The sequence below is a fragment of the Ascaphus truei genome, chromosome 8 (assembly GCF_040206685.1).
Source record: "Ascaphus truei isolate aAscTru1 chromosome 8, aAscTru1.hap1, whole genome shotgun sequence".
NCBI lineage: Eukaryota > Metazoa > Chordata > Amphibia > Anura > Ascaphidae > Ascaphus > Ascaphus truei.
In genome coordinates this window covers 41,099,765-41,115,635 of record NC_134490.1, presented here as the reverse complement: position 1 = coordinate 41,115,635, position 15,871 = coordinate 41,099,765, and the positions used below count along the sequence as shown (strand labels likewise).

General features: G+C 45.6%; 1 protein-coding gene across 13 annotated transcripts in view; it reads left to right on the top strand.

Annotated features, from left to right (window-relative positions):
• The window catches only part of CATSPERD (catsper channel auxiliary subunit delta), a 128,200-nt gene that overhangs the window by 68,840 nt on the left and 43,489 nt on the right, over positions 1-15,871 (top strand). For all 13 annotated transcript variants that reach the window (XM_075611638.1, XM_075611642.1, XM_075611633.1 and 10 more), the window contains 3 exons: positions 1,358-1,447; positions 1,966-2,024; positions 9,840-9,918. In XM_075611638.1, the coding sequence (XP_075467753.1) occupies positions 1,358-1,447; positions 1,966-2,024; positions 9,840-9,918 (228 nt within the window). The remainder of the gene's footprint in view (positions 1-1,357; positions 1,448-1,965; positions 2,025-9,839; positions 9,919-15,871) is intronic.

Sequence of the window (15,871 nt, the reverse complement as noted above, 5' to 3'; positions counted from 1 at the left end):
GTCCCCAGCACCGTCAGCTTTTGTGCACCATATGCATTTATTCATCTGGTTTTGGTACTTATTATTCTAGGGTCTGTTGCAGGCTTCCTTTCGTGTTTTATATATATATATATATATATATATATATATATATATATATATATATATAGCCTCTTTGCATTCCCAGTTAAATCAGCCCCACACTGATGAGACCCATTAAGGTCGAAACAACTGTCTGTGGGTGGTTTTCTGGGTATGCACCTTAACCCTGGCTGTGCTCAAAGCTGTGACCATGCAGCAAGCTTAAGCCTATAGGGAACCATGTTAAAAATGGTTTTTGAGGCAAAAAGTGACACTGGGTGCTCTTTTGCATGTCATTTCCCAGAATCCCTTGCTGCAGTGGAAGTGCTGTATGCTGGGTGATAATGGGGAAAGGCGGGGTTGCAGACCTGCCTAAGACATGCAAATGAGCATACAGCTGTATTTGCATATTTGCTTTCCTGTGGAGGGTTTTTGTCACTTTTTTTACTCACCATAACTTAACTCAGTATTATTATATATATATATATTTATTTTTTTGCAAAACAAAAGAAGACAGCGCTGCCTCCATAGCGTAACTCTGTAATAATATTTAATAAATTCCAAAAGATAAAAACAGGCCACTCACAAAAATGGACAACATTTGCGCATTGAGCTGTAAATACAGCAGGAATCGTCTGTATTTACAGCTCAATGTGCAAATTTTGTTCATTTTTGTGAGTGGCCTGTTTTTATCTTTTGGAATGTATTAAATATTATTACAGAGTTACGCTTTGGAAGCTGCGCTGTCTTCTTTTGTTTTGCAGTAAATCGTGGGAAGTGGTTGATCCTGTTGACAGCTGCACGGGATCTCCAGCCTTTTTATTTCCAATTTGTTTTTTGTTTTTTGTGCTGGTTCATTATCCTTTTGTTTCTGTCTCCCTTTTCCCATTCCCTTTTCCTTGTTTTTTTTCCTTGTCATATACTGTATGGTAATCTGTCTGTTTTGTTTTGTGTTCAGTCCCTGGTTGGAAGCATATAGCCATTTTTTAACTCTTGCACTAGAATTACCCTGCCTATCATTGGCGCTGTAAAAACATTTTTTGTTTCATTTCCCAGAATCCCTTGCTGCAGTGGGAGCACTGTATGCTTGGTGATAATGGTTGAAAGGCAGGGTTGCAGACCTGTCTAAGACATGTGAATGTGCTCACAAGTGATATTCTTTATTGGCTATATGCTAACGGTGGAGGTTTTTTGTCGCCTTTTTCACCCACCATAACTTAAAATGTATATATTCATACATACATACAATATTTGCATTTTCTTTATTCCAAACTATAACATTCTCTTTTCCCTTTAGGTAGTAGTGAGTGATCCTCATATTTTAGCCTTTCAAGCAACACTTTTGGAAAAAGGCTACACTTATGGTGGAAATACTAAGTACGTATTGGTAAGTGCATGCAACGTTTATTTGTGTTTATTAGCAGCAATGATAATAATATTATCCAAGAAGTTCTGAGCTCAGACAGAAACATTGATCACGCCGCCATTGATAATGACCTCTTCACTTAACTAGCTCCTTTTCAGTTTTCACTTCAAGTGTAAGTCCCATGTAGGTTAAAAAAAACTGTGTAATTGGTTATGGTTATCTGTTTATCTAGTGATGACTTTATAATTACTATACAAACAATGGACAAAACAAAAAAAAATAGTTTTTAAAACTGACAAACAGTTTTCTCAGCAAAAAACATTAGATAAAGATTTCAAAAACTCCAAACTTTTGTTTACAGGGGGCAAGATTAATGTTTTTTTTTTTTAGAACATTTATATTGTACCTCTTCAAATAATTGTTAAAACGGTGCCAACAAGCTTAAACTATTTAATATGTCATTGTCTTTTGAGTACTTTCTTCCTAGTAGTGACTACATATTTAAAGACAACTGTGCACATAATTACTTTTTTTTGCAGGACCTGTATTTGATGCAGCAATACTTTTCTGGCATGGCAGATCAGCAGTTTTGTCACAGGTATTACAAAGCTTAGCGTACACTGAGGTCCATATTTATTAAGCGATTTTATTCCATAAGAAAAGGCATTTCCAGCGCGCAGTCCTAATCAGGTGTTGGTAAAACTTAAATTGGAGTAAACTTGTTCTTCACCTCTGCAGACACTTTCACACCAAACAATCTGGGGGAACTCCCAACTTCTAGAAAAAGTCAAACAAGAAAGGGTGCGAAAAAAATCAAGTGTAAGTAAAAAATTAATTTATATACGGATAAAATGCGATACTAAAACTCACATGTAAAACATTCAATTGTATTTGCGTTTCTTTTTGGAGTTCGAGTGGCAGGGTTTTGGTGTATACACAAGGCCTCCTTGGATCTTTAGATATCCCAACAAGGCTGTCCACTTCTCAACCTTTCTGAGTGCTCCACACCTCTGCAGAATTCTCACCGCTCGTGTACTCACTAGAGCACTTGGATGAATCCTTTTGGGTCATATCGTTAAATGTGACAACAAAAAAGTGAACTGTACTGCGCTCAAGACAGTGATAAGGTAATAAAAGTGTGATTAAATAAAAACAGCTCAATGTGCAATACCTAAAAAATAAAAACTTAAAACCAATATACCGTATATTCCGGCGTATAAGACGACTGGGCGTATAAGACGACCCCCCAACTTTTCCAGTTAAAATATAGTGTTTGACATATACTCGCCGTATAAGACTACCCCTCTTCCAATGCACACACCAACCAAATAAAAATTAAAAAAACATCAGATTTGATTTCAATATATTAATTTTAATTCAAATGCTTTGACATGCAGGTACTTAGCAGGAAAACTGTCACTTAAAAACATAAGGCTGTTGGTCATGAAACATGTAAACATAAAACAGTGCAAGTGGATTAAACTTTTCCTAATTAACTCTAAAGCTGAAAGGAAGGATAAGACAATAAACCCATGGGAGCTGCCATGCTGTTTGTTTTCTAAGCTGTCAACCAAACTGGAACTGATGATGATAGGAGGAAGATAACAAACAATAGAGAGAGAGTAATTGCCGGGCAAGTCCCTGTCGAGTTAGCAACGCCCATCATAACTGCAAGCTACGGTATTTTTACAGGTTTTGCTGGCGTGACAGTTTCCCTTTAAAAGCCTTCAAAATCCTCCTGTTCGTCATCTGATACCATAAGTACATCAATGACATATAGTGATACATTTGCAAGGCAGTCATCGTATGGATCGAATTCCGTATCAGATGGTGTGATCTCAGCTTCGGCTTCCTCTTCCTCTTCATCTTGCCACAAGTAGTCGTCCTCCATACCATCTAATGAATTTGATATGCCACACTTCTTGAAAGACTTGATTACTGTTTCTGCATCAATATCATTCCAGGCTTTTATGACAAACTTGCATAAAACATCCAACTGTGGAACACGCATGTTTCCTCCTTTTGTGAATGACTTTTCGCCGCTAACCATCCATTCATTCCACTGTTCTCGAATGCGATCTTTAAATGGCTTGTTTAGGCACACATCCAGTGGCTGTACCAACGATGTCAATCCTGCAGGAATAACTGCTGCCTCTGTGTTTAGTCTTGCAAGCCTTTGCTTGGTGTTGGGAGTTAAATGAGCCCTGAACATATCCCACACCAGTAGACTACGTTTTTGAATAAGTGCACCTGGTCGCCTGCTCCATACATTATCAAGCCATAGCTTTACCCCTTCTTCATCCATCCAGCCTTTTTCATTCACATGTACAAAACAACCAACAGGGAACTTGAGTTTCGGCATTGTTTTTCTTTTAAAAATAATCATTGGTCTCAGTTTGGCACCATCAGCTGTGCATCCTAGTACCACTGTAAAACTGGACTTCTCATGTCCTGTTGATTTAATTAAAATTGTTTTTACACCTTTTTGATGGACAGTTCTATTTCCAACCATATCAAAATTCATTGGAGTTTCATCCATATTTCCAATACTACTTAACGCATAGCCATGTTTAGTGCGCTGTTGTATTACGTATCGATGGAAACTACTTACTTTGCTATCAAGATCTGCAGGTAATTTTTGGGCAATTTTAGTCTTTTGCCTCAGTACCATATTATGCCTTCCCATGAATCTAGTGCACCAGGATGCAGTGGCCTTAAATCTGTTGCTGTGATCTGGGTTAGATTTGGCCCACTGAAGTGCAAACAAACGTATTTTATTTCGTGTCACCACATAACCGTTTTGGCGATGGTCATTCACCATGTCTGCTACATGTTTTTCGAGTTCTGGCCAATGTGGGGTGCCTCTTCTTACTGCACACTTACTACCTGGCATACTCTTTAATGCTTTTTCATTTGCTTTCCAGTCCCGAACCATCTTTTCTGTTACTCCATATTGTCTTGCAGCAGCGCAGTTATTATGTTCCATGGCAAAGCTTCAACTTTACGTTTGAAACTGGCTTCATATTTCTTTCTTCTTGCTGGTGGAGCCATGATGGTGCTTTGACTGTTATACTGTACAGATACTGGTGCTATATTGTATGAACAGGTACAGATACTGGTGCTGTAATATATGAACAGGTACAGATACTGGTGCTGTACTGTATGAACGGGTACATATACTGGTGCTGTAATATATGAACAGGTACAGATACTGGTGCTGTACTGTATCAACAGGTACAGATACTGGTGCTGTAATATATGAACAGGTACAGATACTGGTGCTGTACTGTATGAACAGGTAACTATACTGGTGCTGTAATATATGAACAGGTACAGATACTGGTGCTGTACTGTATCAACAGGTACAGATACTGGTGCTGTAATATATGAACAGGTACAGATACTGGTGCTGTACTGTATGAACAGGTACATATACTGGTGCTGTAATATATGAACAGGTACAGATACTGGTGCTGTACTGTATGAACAGGTACAGATAATGGTGCTTTACTGTATGTGGTACCCAGTATACAACAAACAGCCAATCACAGCATGTACCTTACCAGCGATTGGCTGGTTGTTGTATACAAAACCTGCTTGGATTGGTCAGCTCTCCCTGCCTGCATAGCCCTCCCTGTCTCCAAGACTATCAGAGCGGAAACACGCTTCTTTCACCCGTCATGCCCGCCTATTACCTCCTTCTCTGCCTCTAACATCTCGCGCATGCGCCGTGGCTGTTTTTCAGCTCCACCATACTGTGTCGGCGCATCAGTGCGGGCTGGCGCCGAACGTGGCCATGCGCCAGCCCATCCTATCCGCATCTTCCACTACCCCTTCCTTTCCCCTCGCGGCACCTGGTTGTTCCGCTCCACGCTCCCAAAAAAAAAATACCCCCTTACCTGCAGCCTCCTTCGGGGATGCCTGGCGTCTTCGGGGATGCCTGGCGTCCTCGGGATGCCTGGCGCACGTGACCGGCACCCGGCTGACGCGCGGCACGCCGGAAGAAATAAACACCGCATTCTGCCGGCGTATAAGACTATACCCGGCGTATAAGACGACCCCCGACTTTAGAGAAGATTTTGCAGGGTTAAAAAGTCGTCTTATACGCCGGAATATACGGTAGGTGTTTTGTTACAAACATTAAATATAAAACCTGATAATTCAGTGTAGTGAACTGTGAGGTAGCTGCTGCTGCTGCTGTATTTCGTGGACTGGCTCCACAAACCACAAACACTAGATGAAAACAAAAGAAAAAACAGCGCAAAACCTCATGGTGTAGTATTAAAAATATATATTAATATTGTGACAGCAGGTGAGTATCTCACGTACATCAAATTAGATCATATAAAGCATGGCATGTAATGGACATGATACCACATCGGCACACCGGCACTGCACACAACGGTCAGACAGATCGAAGAGGCAGGTCTCTCTCACAGGGACCGTCTTTGAAACCTCAGCTGATGTGCAGATCGTCAGGTAAGGAGAGGATATTCACTTCAATCCTTAGCAGCTCTGATGCTCGCTGGATGCATGTATCCGACTCGCGGTAGACCTCTGATGACGTCACCGAGGTTCTGTCGCGTTTCCCACCGGAAAAGACTGGTGCACGGTGTCCGCAGAGATCTTCACTTGTAGTGAACAAATGTCCATAAAAACAATCAATTGGCACTGGAATGCGCCTTCCTACGCGTTTCGTAATAGAGTTACTTTGTCAGGGAATCCGCTGTTCCATAGCATGAAACGCGTTGAGGGGGAGATCGAGGTGTAGTCTTGTTCTTTGTGTGTGTGAAGGTGAATAAAGTTTTTTGTCTACAAACCGGAAGTCGCCTGGATCCTTGCCGCTTGCAGTGGCGCCGCATTTCCTCTCAAACTACTCTACATTCCTACGGCAGCACGCAGGAGCAGCGGAGCAAAGGAGAGAACGGACCCAGATCGGAGCAACCTCGAAGTAAGGGTTTTTTCCTCCCAGCCCCGATCAACCCCAGTGGTCCACATTTCATCTCTCACAACCCCGCTTCCCAGTGGCCTCATTCATACCCACGGGTACAGAGACTATCTACCTGAGCGCAAGACAGTTTCAGTTTCAATGATTAGTACACTTAAAACAACACTTACTGGGATAAGGGAACTAAATAAATTGTCCTTGGAATGAAAGAAATTGTCCTTTGCTTGCAAGCGCCAGAAATGTATCCTTGGTTTAAAAGTCCTGTGGTTATGTTGTTATTAACCCCTTCACTCCTGGACTGGTTGCCGCTGTGCTGGAACACAGTCTTGCATCTTTACATCATGGATCAAAATTCAGGAATCACCCTGGGGATACCTGGGGTGCCACAGTTATAGACTGCCCAAAGTTATCTTTAACATGTGGATCCAATCCCCCTCGTGGGAATCATTAACCAACCAATAGCCAGTTTACCCAAAGTTCATAAGACCGGTCAAAAGGGCTGTCCGGTGGGCAGGGCGCATGGGTCAGGTTGACGCCCATGCCACTTAGCATACCTAGGCTACACCCATAACTTGGTGTCACTGAGTCTGATTTTTGACCCAGAGGTGGCACTAGCCTGACATCTGTTGTGCATCAGTATGTCAGTTTTGTTTACATTATGGGTCTTCTGGGTCTTTTCATAACTGACACTCTTTTAGACAGGGAGATGCTAATCATCTAGATCCCTTTGAGGCTCCGTCATAAAAATACCGCAGCTCATTCACCCATCTCACAGCTGTATGTCCACGGAATTCCTGCATGGACTTACAAAAAATACCTCATGCCTTACATTTACAGTAAGATCTGCAGTTTTTACACACTTTATTTAAACAACATGTTACTTTTGTGTTATAACTGTAAAAATGATATCTATGTGCATGTAGTGGTTCACTGTATTTGCACCTCAAAAATCAGGTTTCTGGGTGCTTTCGTTCTAGAATTAGTATTTCTAATTGAAATGCCGGCTTCTATATCGCCATCATGTGTCGGTTAGACGGTATGGCAAGCAATGCATCTTGTCTTTTAACCTCACAGGCAGGGAATGGCCTGCAAATGGAGGATAAAAATGGCTGGGACAAATGGGGGATAAAAATGGCTGGGATTATACAGTAATGTATAGCAAATAAATTTAACCCCTTCCTTCCCCGTCACAGTATCCAGACTCATAATCTGATGAATCCACGTCTGACATAGTTGCTCCTGTGGAAATATTTGCAGAAGCATCATAAGCTGTTTTAACATTTTTTTTAAATCTTTTTACCTCGGTTCCATTTATACATTGTTTTTGCTTTAAAATCAACCAGATCTCGGGCAAACTTTTTTTTTTTTTTATATATTCACGATATCTTTTTCATATTTTACAAGCTCAGATTCGATCTTGCTGACTAATGGTGCATCCGATGCTTCTAGATTTTTTGGGGTTAGTTCGATTTGTTTTGTAACCTCACCTAGGACACAATCATCATTCTCAATCAGTATATTCATGAGTTCTTTGCAACAGGCACTAAGTGCATTTTTCCATTTTGCTTTAAGTGTTGGATCAGAGAATTCATAAGCTGGAAAAGTTTGTACAGCTCAACCCCGTTATAGCGCGATCCGCTATAACGCGGATCCGCATATAACGCGGTTTGAGCGTGGACCCCGAAATTACAATTTTTTTAAAACAGCACACATCACACTGGCACACAGACACAGGCAGGCACACAGACACAGGCAGGCACACAGCACACAGCACACACACAGGCAGGCACACAGACCACAGACACAGGCAGGTACACAGATAGCACACAGACACAGGCAGGCACACAGCATACAGACACAGGCAGGAACACAGCACACAGGCAGGCACACAGACACAGGCAAGCACACGGATAGCACACAGACAAAGGCAGGCACACAGCATACAGCCAACACACAGACACAGGCAGGCACACAGACAGCACACAGACACAGGCAGGCACACAGCACCCCCCCTACCCCTCTACCTCTGGTGGTGCTGCTGCTGGGGCATCGTGTGGGGCTGCTGGGGGGATCGTGTGCTGCTGCTGGGGGGATCGTGTGGGGCTGCTGGGGGGATCATGTGCTGCTGGGGGGACCGTGTGGGGCTGATAGGGGGACCGTGTGGGGCTGATGGGGGGATCGTGTGCTGCTGCTGGGGGGATCGTGTGGGGCTGCTGGGGGAAGTGCGGTGGCTGCTGGGGGATCATGTGGGGCTGCCGACGCCTCACTCCGCCTCCTCCCCCTCCCGATCGGGCGTGCGGCGGCCATTTAAAAAAAATTAGCGCGACCCCAGTTATAGCGCGGTCGGATCGGGTGGCCCCGAGGACCGCGTTATAACGGGGTTGAGCTGTATTCTTAAGCCTCTTGGAATCAGTTTGTTCTGGATATGTCGATCCAGAGCAGTTTTATTCCACCAAGTTATTATATATATATATATAAGCGCTATGTACATTTATGGCACTACATAAATAAACTGTAAAAGGGGGTTAAGGCTGCACTCCACAAAAAAGAAAAATGCATACAATTTACCGGTGCTGCTGGTTCAAGGAAGTACCTGCCATAAACTCCAAAGTACACTGAGGAAAAGAAGGGATACAGCCCTCCACGGATTTCTGAATAAGAAAGATTTATTGTGCCACAATAAATCTTTCTTATTCAGAAATCCGTGGAGCGCTGGATCCCTTCTTTTCCACAATATAAATAAAGACATACAATATATTACCATTTATGTAAAACATTTTTTTTAGATGTTTTTAATTTATATTTCATTTATGCTGCCTAAGATGAAGTGATGGTGCATCAACATATTATGTGATATGCATTTATTGTATATACTTAAAGGCTCTATATATTTAACGAAATTACCAAAAAGGGTTAATGAGAGCGCTTTATAGGGTTATATAAGAAGCCCAATACCGACGAGTAATAGACCACCTAATGAAACGTGCTGATGTTAGAGGTGACGTCAGAGCGAAACGTGCTGAGGTTAGAGGTGACGTCTTTGTGCTTTAACGTCCCCCACTGAGTAAACGAGCAGTGAGAATTCTACAGAGGTGTGGAGCTGTGTGGAATGCTCAGAAAGCTGAGAAGTGTAAAGCCTTGTTGGGATATCTAAAGATCCAAGGAGTCCTTCATTGTACACCAAAACCCTGCTATTCGAACTCCAAAAAGAAAAGCGACCATAATTTAATGTTTTACATGTTAGTTTTTGTATTGCATTTCATTCATATATAAATTCATTTTTCGCTTCCACTTTGATTTTTTTGCTCCATTTCTTGTTGTACTCTATTCCATAAGACACATAATAGCCTATTCAAGATGTGTTGTAGCATAGCACTGCTTAGTAAATATGCCCCAGAAAGTTTGTACATAAACCTCTTAGATTACCAGGTTTCAATTCTTAAACATAGATATTTCTATCCTTAGTCTTCTCCATGGCAGGTTATCCAGTCTAACAGTGGATATCATAAACAAGGGGGTATTCTGCATAGACATGCAACCTTTGGTGAGTGGAGTTACTATAAGAATATTGCAGGTTTAAGAAGGAAATACTTTTATCCTCTTAGAAAAATAAATATATGGCACATTGTATAATGATGCTGAGCATTATCTAGCCTCACGAAATCCTTCTTCCTGTCGGAAATAGAACTTAACTGACCCCAGACAGACCAGCAACGAATGGCAAAGTGTGATGATTATGTGAAGGATTTTGGCTTTATAATTCATAATTTACTCTCAGTAAGACACCATTTTGTCCTGTGTTTCTTTTATTAGAGAGCATTTTTATTTTTAAATGTGCTTGCAATAAAAGCAACATTGTTGAAAAAGAGGAATTCAAACCTCTTCAATCAGCCACAGACGTTTGGATGTAAGAATAGTTGTTTTATTCAATGGTAACAATAACAGGTGGAAATCAGATTGGGCTATTCTGAGTACTAGAATGACCCTTTCTGATAAAACGTAATACATAGAAACCAATGCCCTAAAACATACAGATAGATGTAGCGGCATGTTCTCTACCACATCACGGGAAAAAAGCGTGGCTAATTCGCCGAAAACTCCGCTAGATGGTCCACAACAGGCTGTAATGGCCCATCGGATTAACACAACGGGGGTCCCTGTGTTTGGATGGGGCTCGCTCTCTGTGAATCCTACCGGGTTTTACCTGTCTGTAAGGCTGAGTCCATAGAGGGGGTAGCAGGGCTGAGGCGTGCTGACGCTGAGGCTCGCCTGCTGAAGTCTGCGCGATTTCATGCCCATGCAGTCGAGCCAGGGGGCGCGATCGGGAGGCGGGGGAGACTGGGCAGTGACGTCGCTGGGCTAATCGCCCGCGGCGCACCGACGTCACGGCGCCGTGACGTTGACGCTGCTCCGCTCTGATTGGCTGTTTTCAGGCGACAGCGCTCTGAAAAACAGCTTGGCTGTCGGCTGAAAAATCCAGCGCCTCAGCACGCCCGCGGACGCTCGCGTGAGCCCCCTCTAAAGACATCCTCATGGAGGATGCAGGGGCTCAGTGCGGAGCGTCCGCACGGCTCAGCGCGGCCTTCCCTGCTATGGACTTGGCCTAAGAGACGTGCAGTAAGAGAGAGACTGAATCAGGGCTCAATTATACCAAATGCTGCAAGGCGGCAGTGCAATTCTGTGACGTCACCCAGTGCTGCCGCCGAGCAGCATAGTGATTATACCAGGGAGCCGGTGGAGAGCGGGCAAGGAGGCGTGGCCGTGAGCGTTTCGCCCTCATTGGCTGGAACCGCTCACATGAGGCAGCCGTCGCCAGCCAAGAACAAATCTTCAGATCGTGTCAGGAGACAGCCACCCTGCAGCTCCACGCGGTGTGCATGTCACAACAGGTATGTGTGCTGCTTTTGTTTTTTTTAAAGTTGTTTTTCAAGGTTTTCCTGTATAATCACTGCCTCAGTCACAACCACTAAGGTAATTAAGGGGTTAACCCCTCCCACAACCTTCCCGGTAGGCCTAACCACCCACCCAGGGGCAATTACCCCCTTCACTCACCCCCTCTGCCCCATATAAACCAGGTAGTCTGGCTTAACCCTTTCATTACTTTGGCGGGTAGCCGCTAAGGTAATGAAGCAGCTTTTATTTTAATAATACAGTATTATAGCAGGGGGTCTCCGGAGCTGAATCACATTGATTTCAGGTCCGGGGATCCCCTGCTTCCCAAGTTAAAGGCCCCCTTATGGGGTGCCGGTATCCCTCTAGTTTGTTTAAAAACCCCAATCACGTAGGCCGGGAGAAGTTAAACATGGCCGCCAGGATACTGGCACCCCATAACGGGGCCTGTAACTAGCCAGAAATTAATGCGGGTTCAGCTCCGGAGACCCCCTGCTACAATACTGTATTATTAAAATTAAAATAGAGGTGCGCAGGTAGAGTGACTGATTCAGTCTATCTCTTACTGCGTGTATATTACAGGCAGGTGAAGCTAGGTAGGATTCACACAGCATGGACCCCCACTGTGTTAATCCGATGGGCCATTAGTCTGGTCTCTGGAATCTCGCGGCGTGCTAGAGGGTGTCATGCAAAACACGCATGGCAAGTGGTAGAGAACAGGTAGCTACATCTGTATACTGTATTTATACTATGTCACAAACATCCATACGTCACTCACATACCCACCCACCTTTTTTCGGTCTTCAGCTTTCGCCATACATGGTCATATTATCTTTAACTGATTATCTCTGTATAAACTTTTGATTTGCAGGAGGAGGAGGGGTGGGGTTTGTTGATAGCCTCCTGTTCAGGAAGCATTACCTTATTTAAGGTGCAGGCTGGGCATTAATCTATAATCACGGGTGCTAGGAACTTTATTTATTCAAACAACAGTTAATTATCTGGCATGTACAGTCTCACATATAATATACTGTACATAGGTCCCCTTGTATTTCTAGAAACATGTCTTTGGCTTGTGCTGTTTGTATAGCTTCTCTAGCTGCCTCTATCCTTGCCTCCTAGGAAGGTGCTCTGTTTGTAGAATCCCTCTGCTGTATAGCGCGAGTATTGCTGCATATCCATGGAGCCCCTGGGAGGCCTAGTAATACTCACTCCAGGATCGGACCCCTACCTGCAGGGTGGCTTGCCACTGCGTGGTCTTCAGGGTGAGACCCCCACTTGACATTAGGACTGCGGCTTGTCAATCTCCCTCTGGGCATATCCTGTCTTATAATCACTTGGGAGTAAGGCCAGACCATTTTGGTGGTACTCTAAATACACAGGGTTCTTTCCCTAGCTGAAAACAATAAAAGGGATGGGGAACCTATGCTAAATTTTGGGGCTTACAAAGCTATTCATAATGAGATCCCTCTTCTTCAGCTACTGAGATCTGATCTTTCAGAAGCTTCACCCCTCTATTTATAGCCTAGCATGAAGTAACTATATCCAGGCAGAAAGGGATTCACCCAAGCACCATGTGATAGAGAAAGGGCGTTACTCCGTGTGAGACCACACATGCAACCCCTTAAAATCCTAGTAATCCCGATGCGCATGCACGGCTGGCTGGTGATGGTCGGGTAATCACACAGCTCCACCAACCGCCGGCAGAATATAGCAAATAATCTATATCAAAACCGACTTTCAAAAAAATTGAATTAGCGCTAAGGACACCCAAACTCACTCCGGATCGGCAAATAAGCCCCAAAAAATTATGGCAGCAACGAGGCAGAAGACCCGGCGCAAGTCGGATGTCAGGGCCTACTTCACCGGACAAAGCAAGGCTGGGGCTGCGGAGCTGTCAGCAGTCTCTGACTCCGATTCAGCCCAACATGCAGAGGGCTCGAGGGCAGCGGCGGAGCAGTCCAAAGTTATTAAAAAAGAAATATCTCGGCTGCTAGTAGATTTGAAATCCTTTTTCAGGGGGGAGGTGGAGGGGCTCCGGCACGATCTCATGCAGATCGGGACAAGGACTAATGATCTGGAGGAGCGAATGGATGTCAGCTCAAATCTACACAAGGAAACTAACTCACGGGTGCAGGCCCTGGAGCAGAGAGTGATGGACTTGGAGGCCCGACAAGAAGATGGGGAAAATAGGGACAGGCGGAACAACTTAAGAGTCCGGGGGATCCCGGAGGAGATTTTGGACCCGGAGGCCCTGCTGACCCGCTGGATGGCCTCTATCCTGCCGGACAAACCGGAATCCGATTTAAGGATGGATAGGTGCCATAGGGCCCTACGTTCAAGACCATTGCCCTCAAATCCCCCTAGAGATGTGATCCTCCGGCTCCACTACTTCTCAATAAAGGAGGAGGTGGGTAGGATTGCCCGAGCCACCCCCCATATCACCTTTGAAGGTATCACCCTCACGGTGTTCCAAGACCTGTCTCCCCTCACTCTGGCCCGGCGGAGAGCTGTAGCCCATGTCACAAGGGCATTAAGAGACAGTGAGGTCCGGTATAGATGGGCATTTCCATTCGCCCTCGTGGCCATAAAAAATGGCAGACCACACGTGCTCAAACACCCCTCGGAGGGGGCAGCCTTCCTGAAAAAACTGGGGGTGCGGGGGATTCCGGACAATGTTCTAGAGGGGGACCAACAAGGGCATAAGGCGGACTCCCCACCAAGACGGCAGGGATCCTCTCCCCCGAAGGAAAGGAGACTGGACAAAGAAGGGGGGGGCGGAAAAAGTCCCTAAACAACGGTTGGAATAAAGACTGTGAAGTTATGTTGCGCCTGTTGCGTTAATAAAGAAAGTTGATACCCTTCGGAACTGCCAAACAATCACCCTAATGGGAGACACTACCAGTGCTAAGTTACCAAGCCACGGGGACTCAACTAGCAGTCGTGGACCCTATGGAGATAGCACCGCTATTCAGGTTCTAAAATGGCGTCTTTCAACTTACCTGGGAAGGAAGGAGGAGAAGAGGCGCGAGGACTTTCATGGCGGCGAGGTTTTCGGCGGGAGGGAATGCTCCGATAGCGAGACCCGCCCAGGGAGCTTCCTTCAGACCAGCCTTCTCTCCGTGAAGATCCGCCTCCGACTGAGCCCGCCTCGCCCAGTCCAGTGACGTAGATGTGCCAGATCTCGCGAGAGCAGCAGAAGGGACGCCAACGGAGGACCCAGCGGATGTCAGCATGACGCTTGGAGGGAGGCGACAGCCCGGAAGTGATACGGTCTTCCCTGGCGGAGGCGCGCGAGTTCCGCCGCCGGGGAGAGACACATGAGAAAGCAGAGCGATGGGGACTGGAACTCTGCTAGCAGTGCAGGGGGTGGCTGCCTTGTCGTTTGGAGGGGGAGGACCGCGGAGGTGGAGGGGGGGATGTGGGGGCGCGGGAGGGACTAAGGAGTAAAGAGAGCACCTAGGGGAGCTGAGACTTATAGGGGTGCTAACGGGCACAGAGGGAATAAATAATAAATAATTAGTCAGCATCAATATGCTGTCAGGAAGGCATAAATCCCCGTGGAGGAGCGAGTAGGTGAGCCGGCTGGGACCAAGAGCATGAGGGGAATGATATTGGGAGAAGAGGGGGTTGTTGAATGAAGGGAACAACTAGTTTAGGGTTTATGGAAATAGAGTAGGGAGTGAATTTGGAGATAGAGAGGAGAGATAAGGGTAGTTATGGTTTAAACCAGCGGTGCGCAAACTGTGGGGCGCGACCCCCAGGGGGGGCGCGACACTGCCGACGGGGGGCGCGGGGTTTACAGAGGCCCCGCGCGCTTCCCGAAGGCACTTAAATTAAGTGCCGGGGGAGCTGCAGGGCCTCTGTAAACCTAACTTACCGTGGCTCCGGCGGCTTCCTCCCTGCGGCGCCATGGCAACGCGGCGTCAAAATGACGCTGCGAGGTCATGTGACGTCACGTTGCTATGGCAACGTGACGTCATTACGCCGGAGCGCGGGTAAGTTGGGGTTGGGGGGGGCGCGGGAGCGAGGGGACAGCCGTCAGGGGGGCGCAGGGAAAAAAGTTTGCGCCCCCCTGGTTTAAACCATGGTTAAAAATGGCTAAAATTCCATGTAGTTTAGAGGTCAGTTGTCAGGTTTTGGCTAAGCATAACTGCCGGCGGAGGGGGGAGTAGCCACCACTCTGCCTGCAGGTATGTGCGTCAACTCCAGGAGGCGGGGCAAGACCTACCTACCTGGCAAAGACCCGGTTGTCCGTGGCCGGTTTCTGGAGCCATGGAGGTGGACCAGGGGGAAGGGGGGTCCAGAGAGAAAAGATCTCTACCGGGCAATGAACCCGAGGTCTATCAGGACCAATACGGTTCTTGTTGTTTTTAAGTGGGATGTATATGTGTATTCTTCCCTCATGTTTTATCCCTTCTTCACCCCAGCCCCAACCGGCGAAAGACTGAAACCGCTCTACAGGTGCCAGCATTACGAATCACAAGTCCATCAAAAGCCCAGGGATCTGGGTAAGAGCAAGTTTGCTTATAAACTACCACCACACACACACCACACCATAAAATGGCGGTAATTTTTATCCACAAAACGCCAAAGGGCTCAATAGT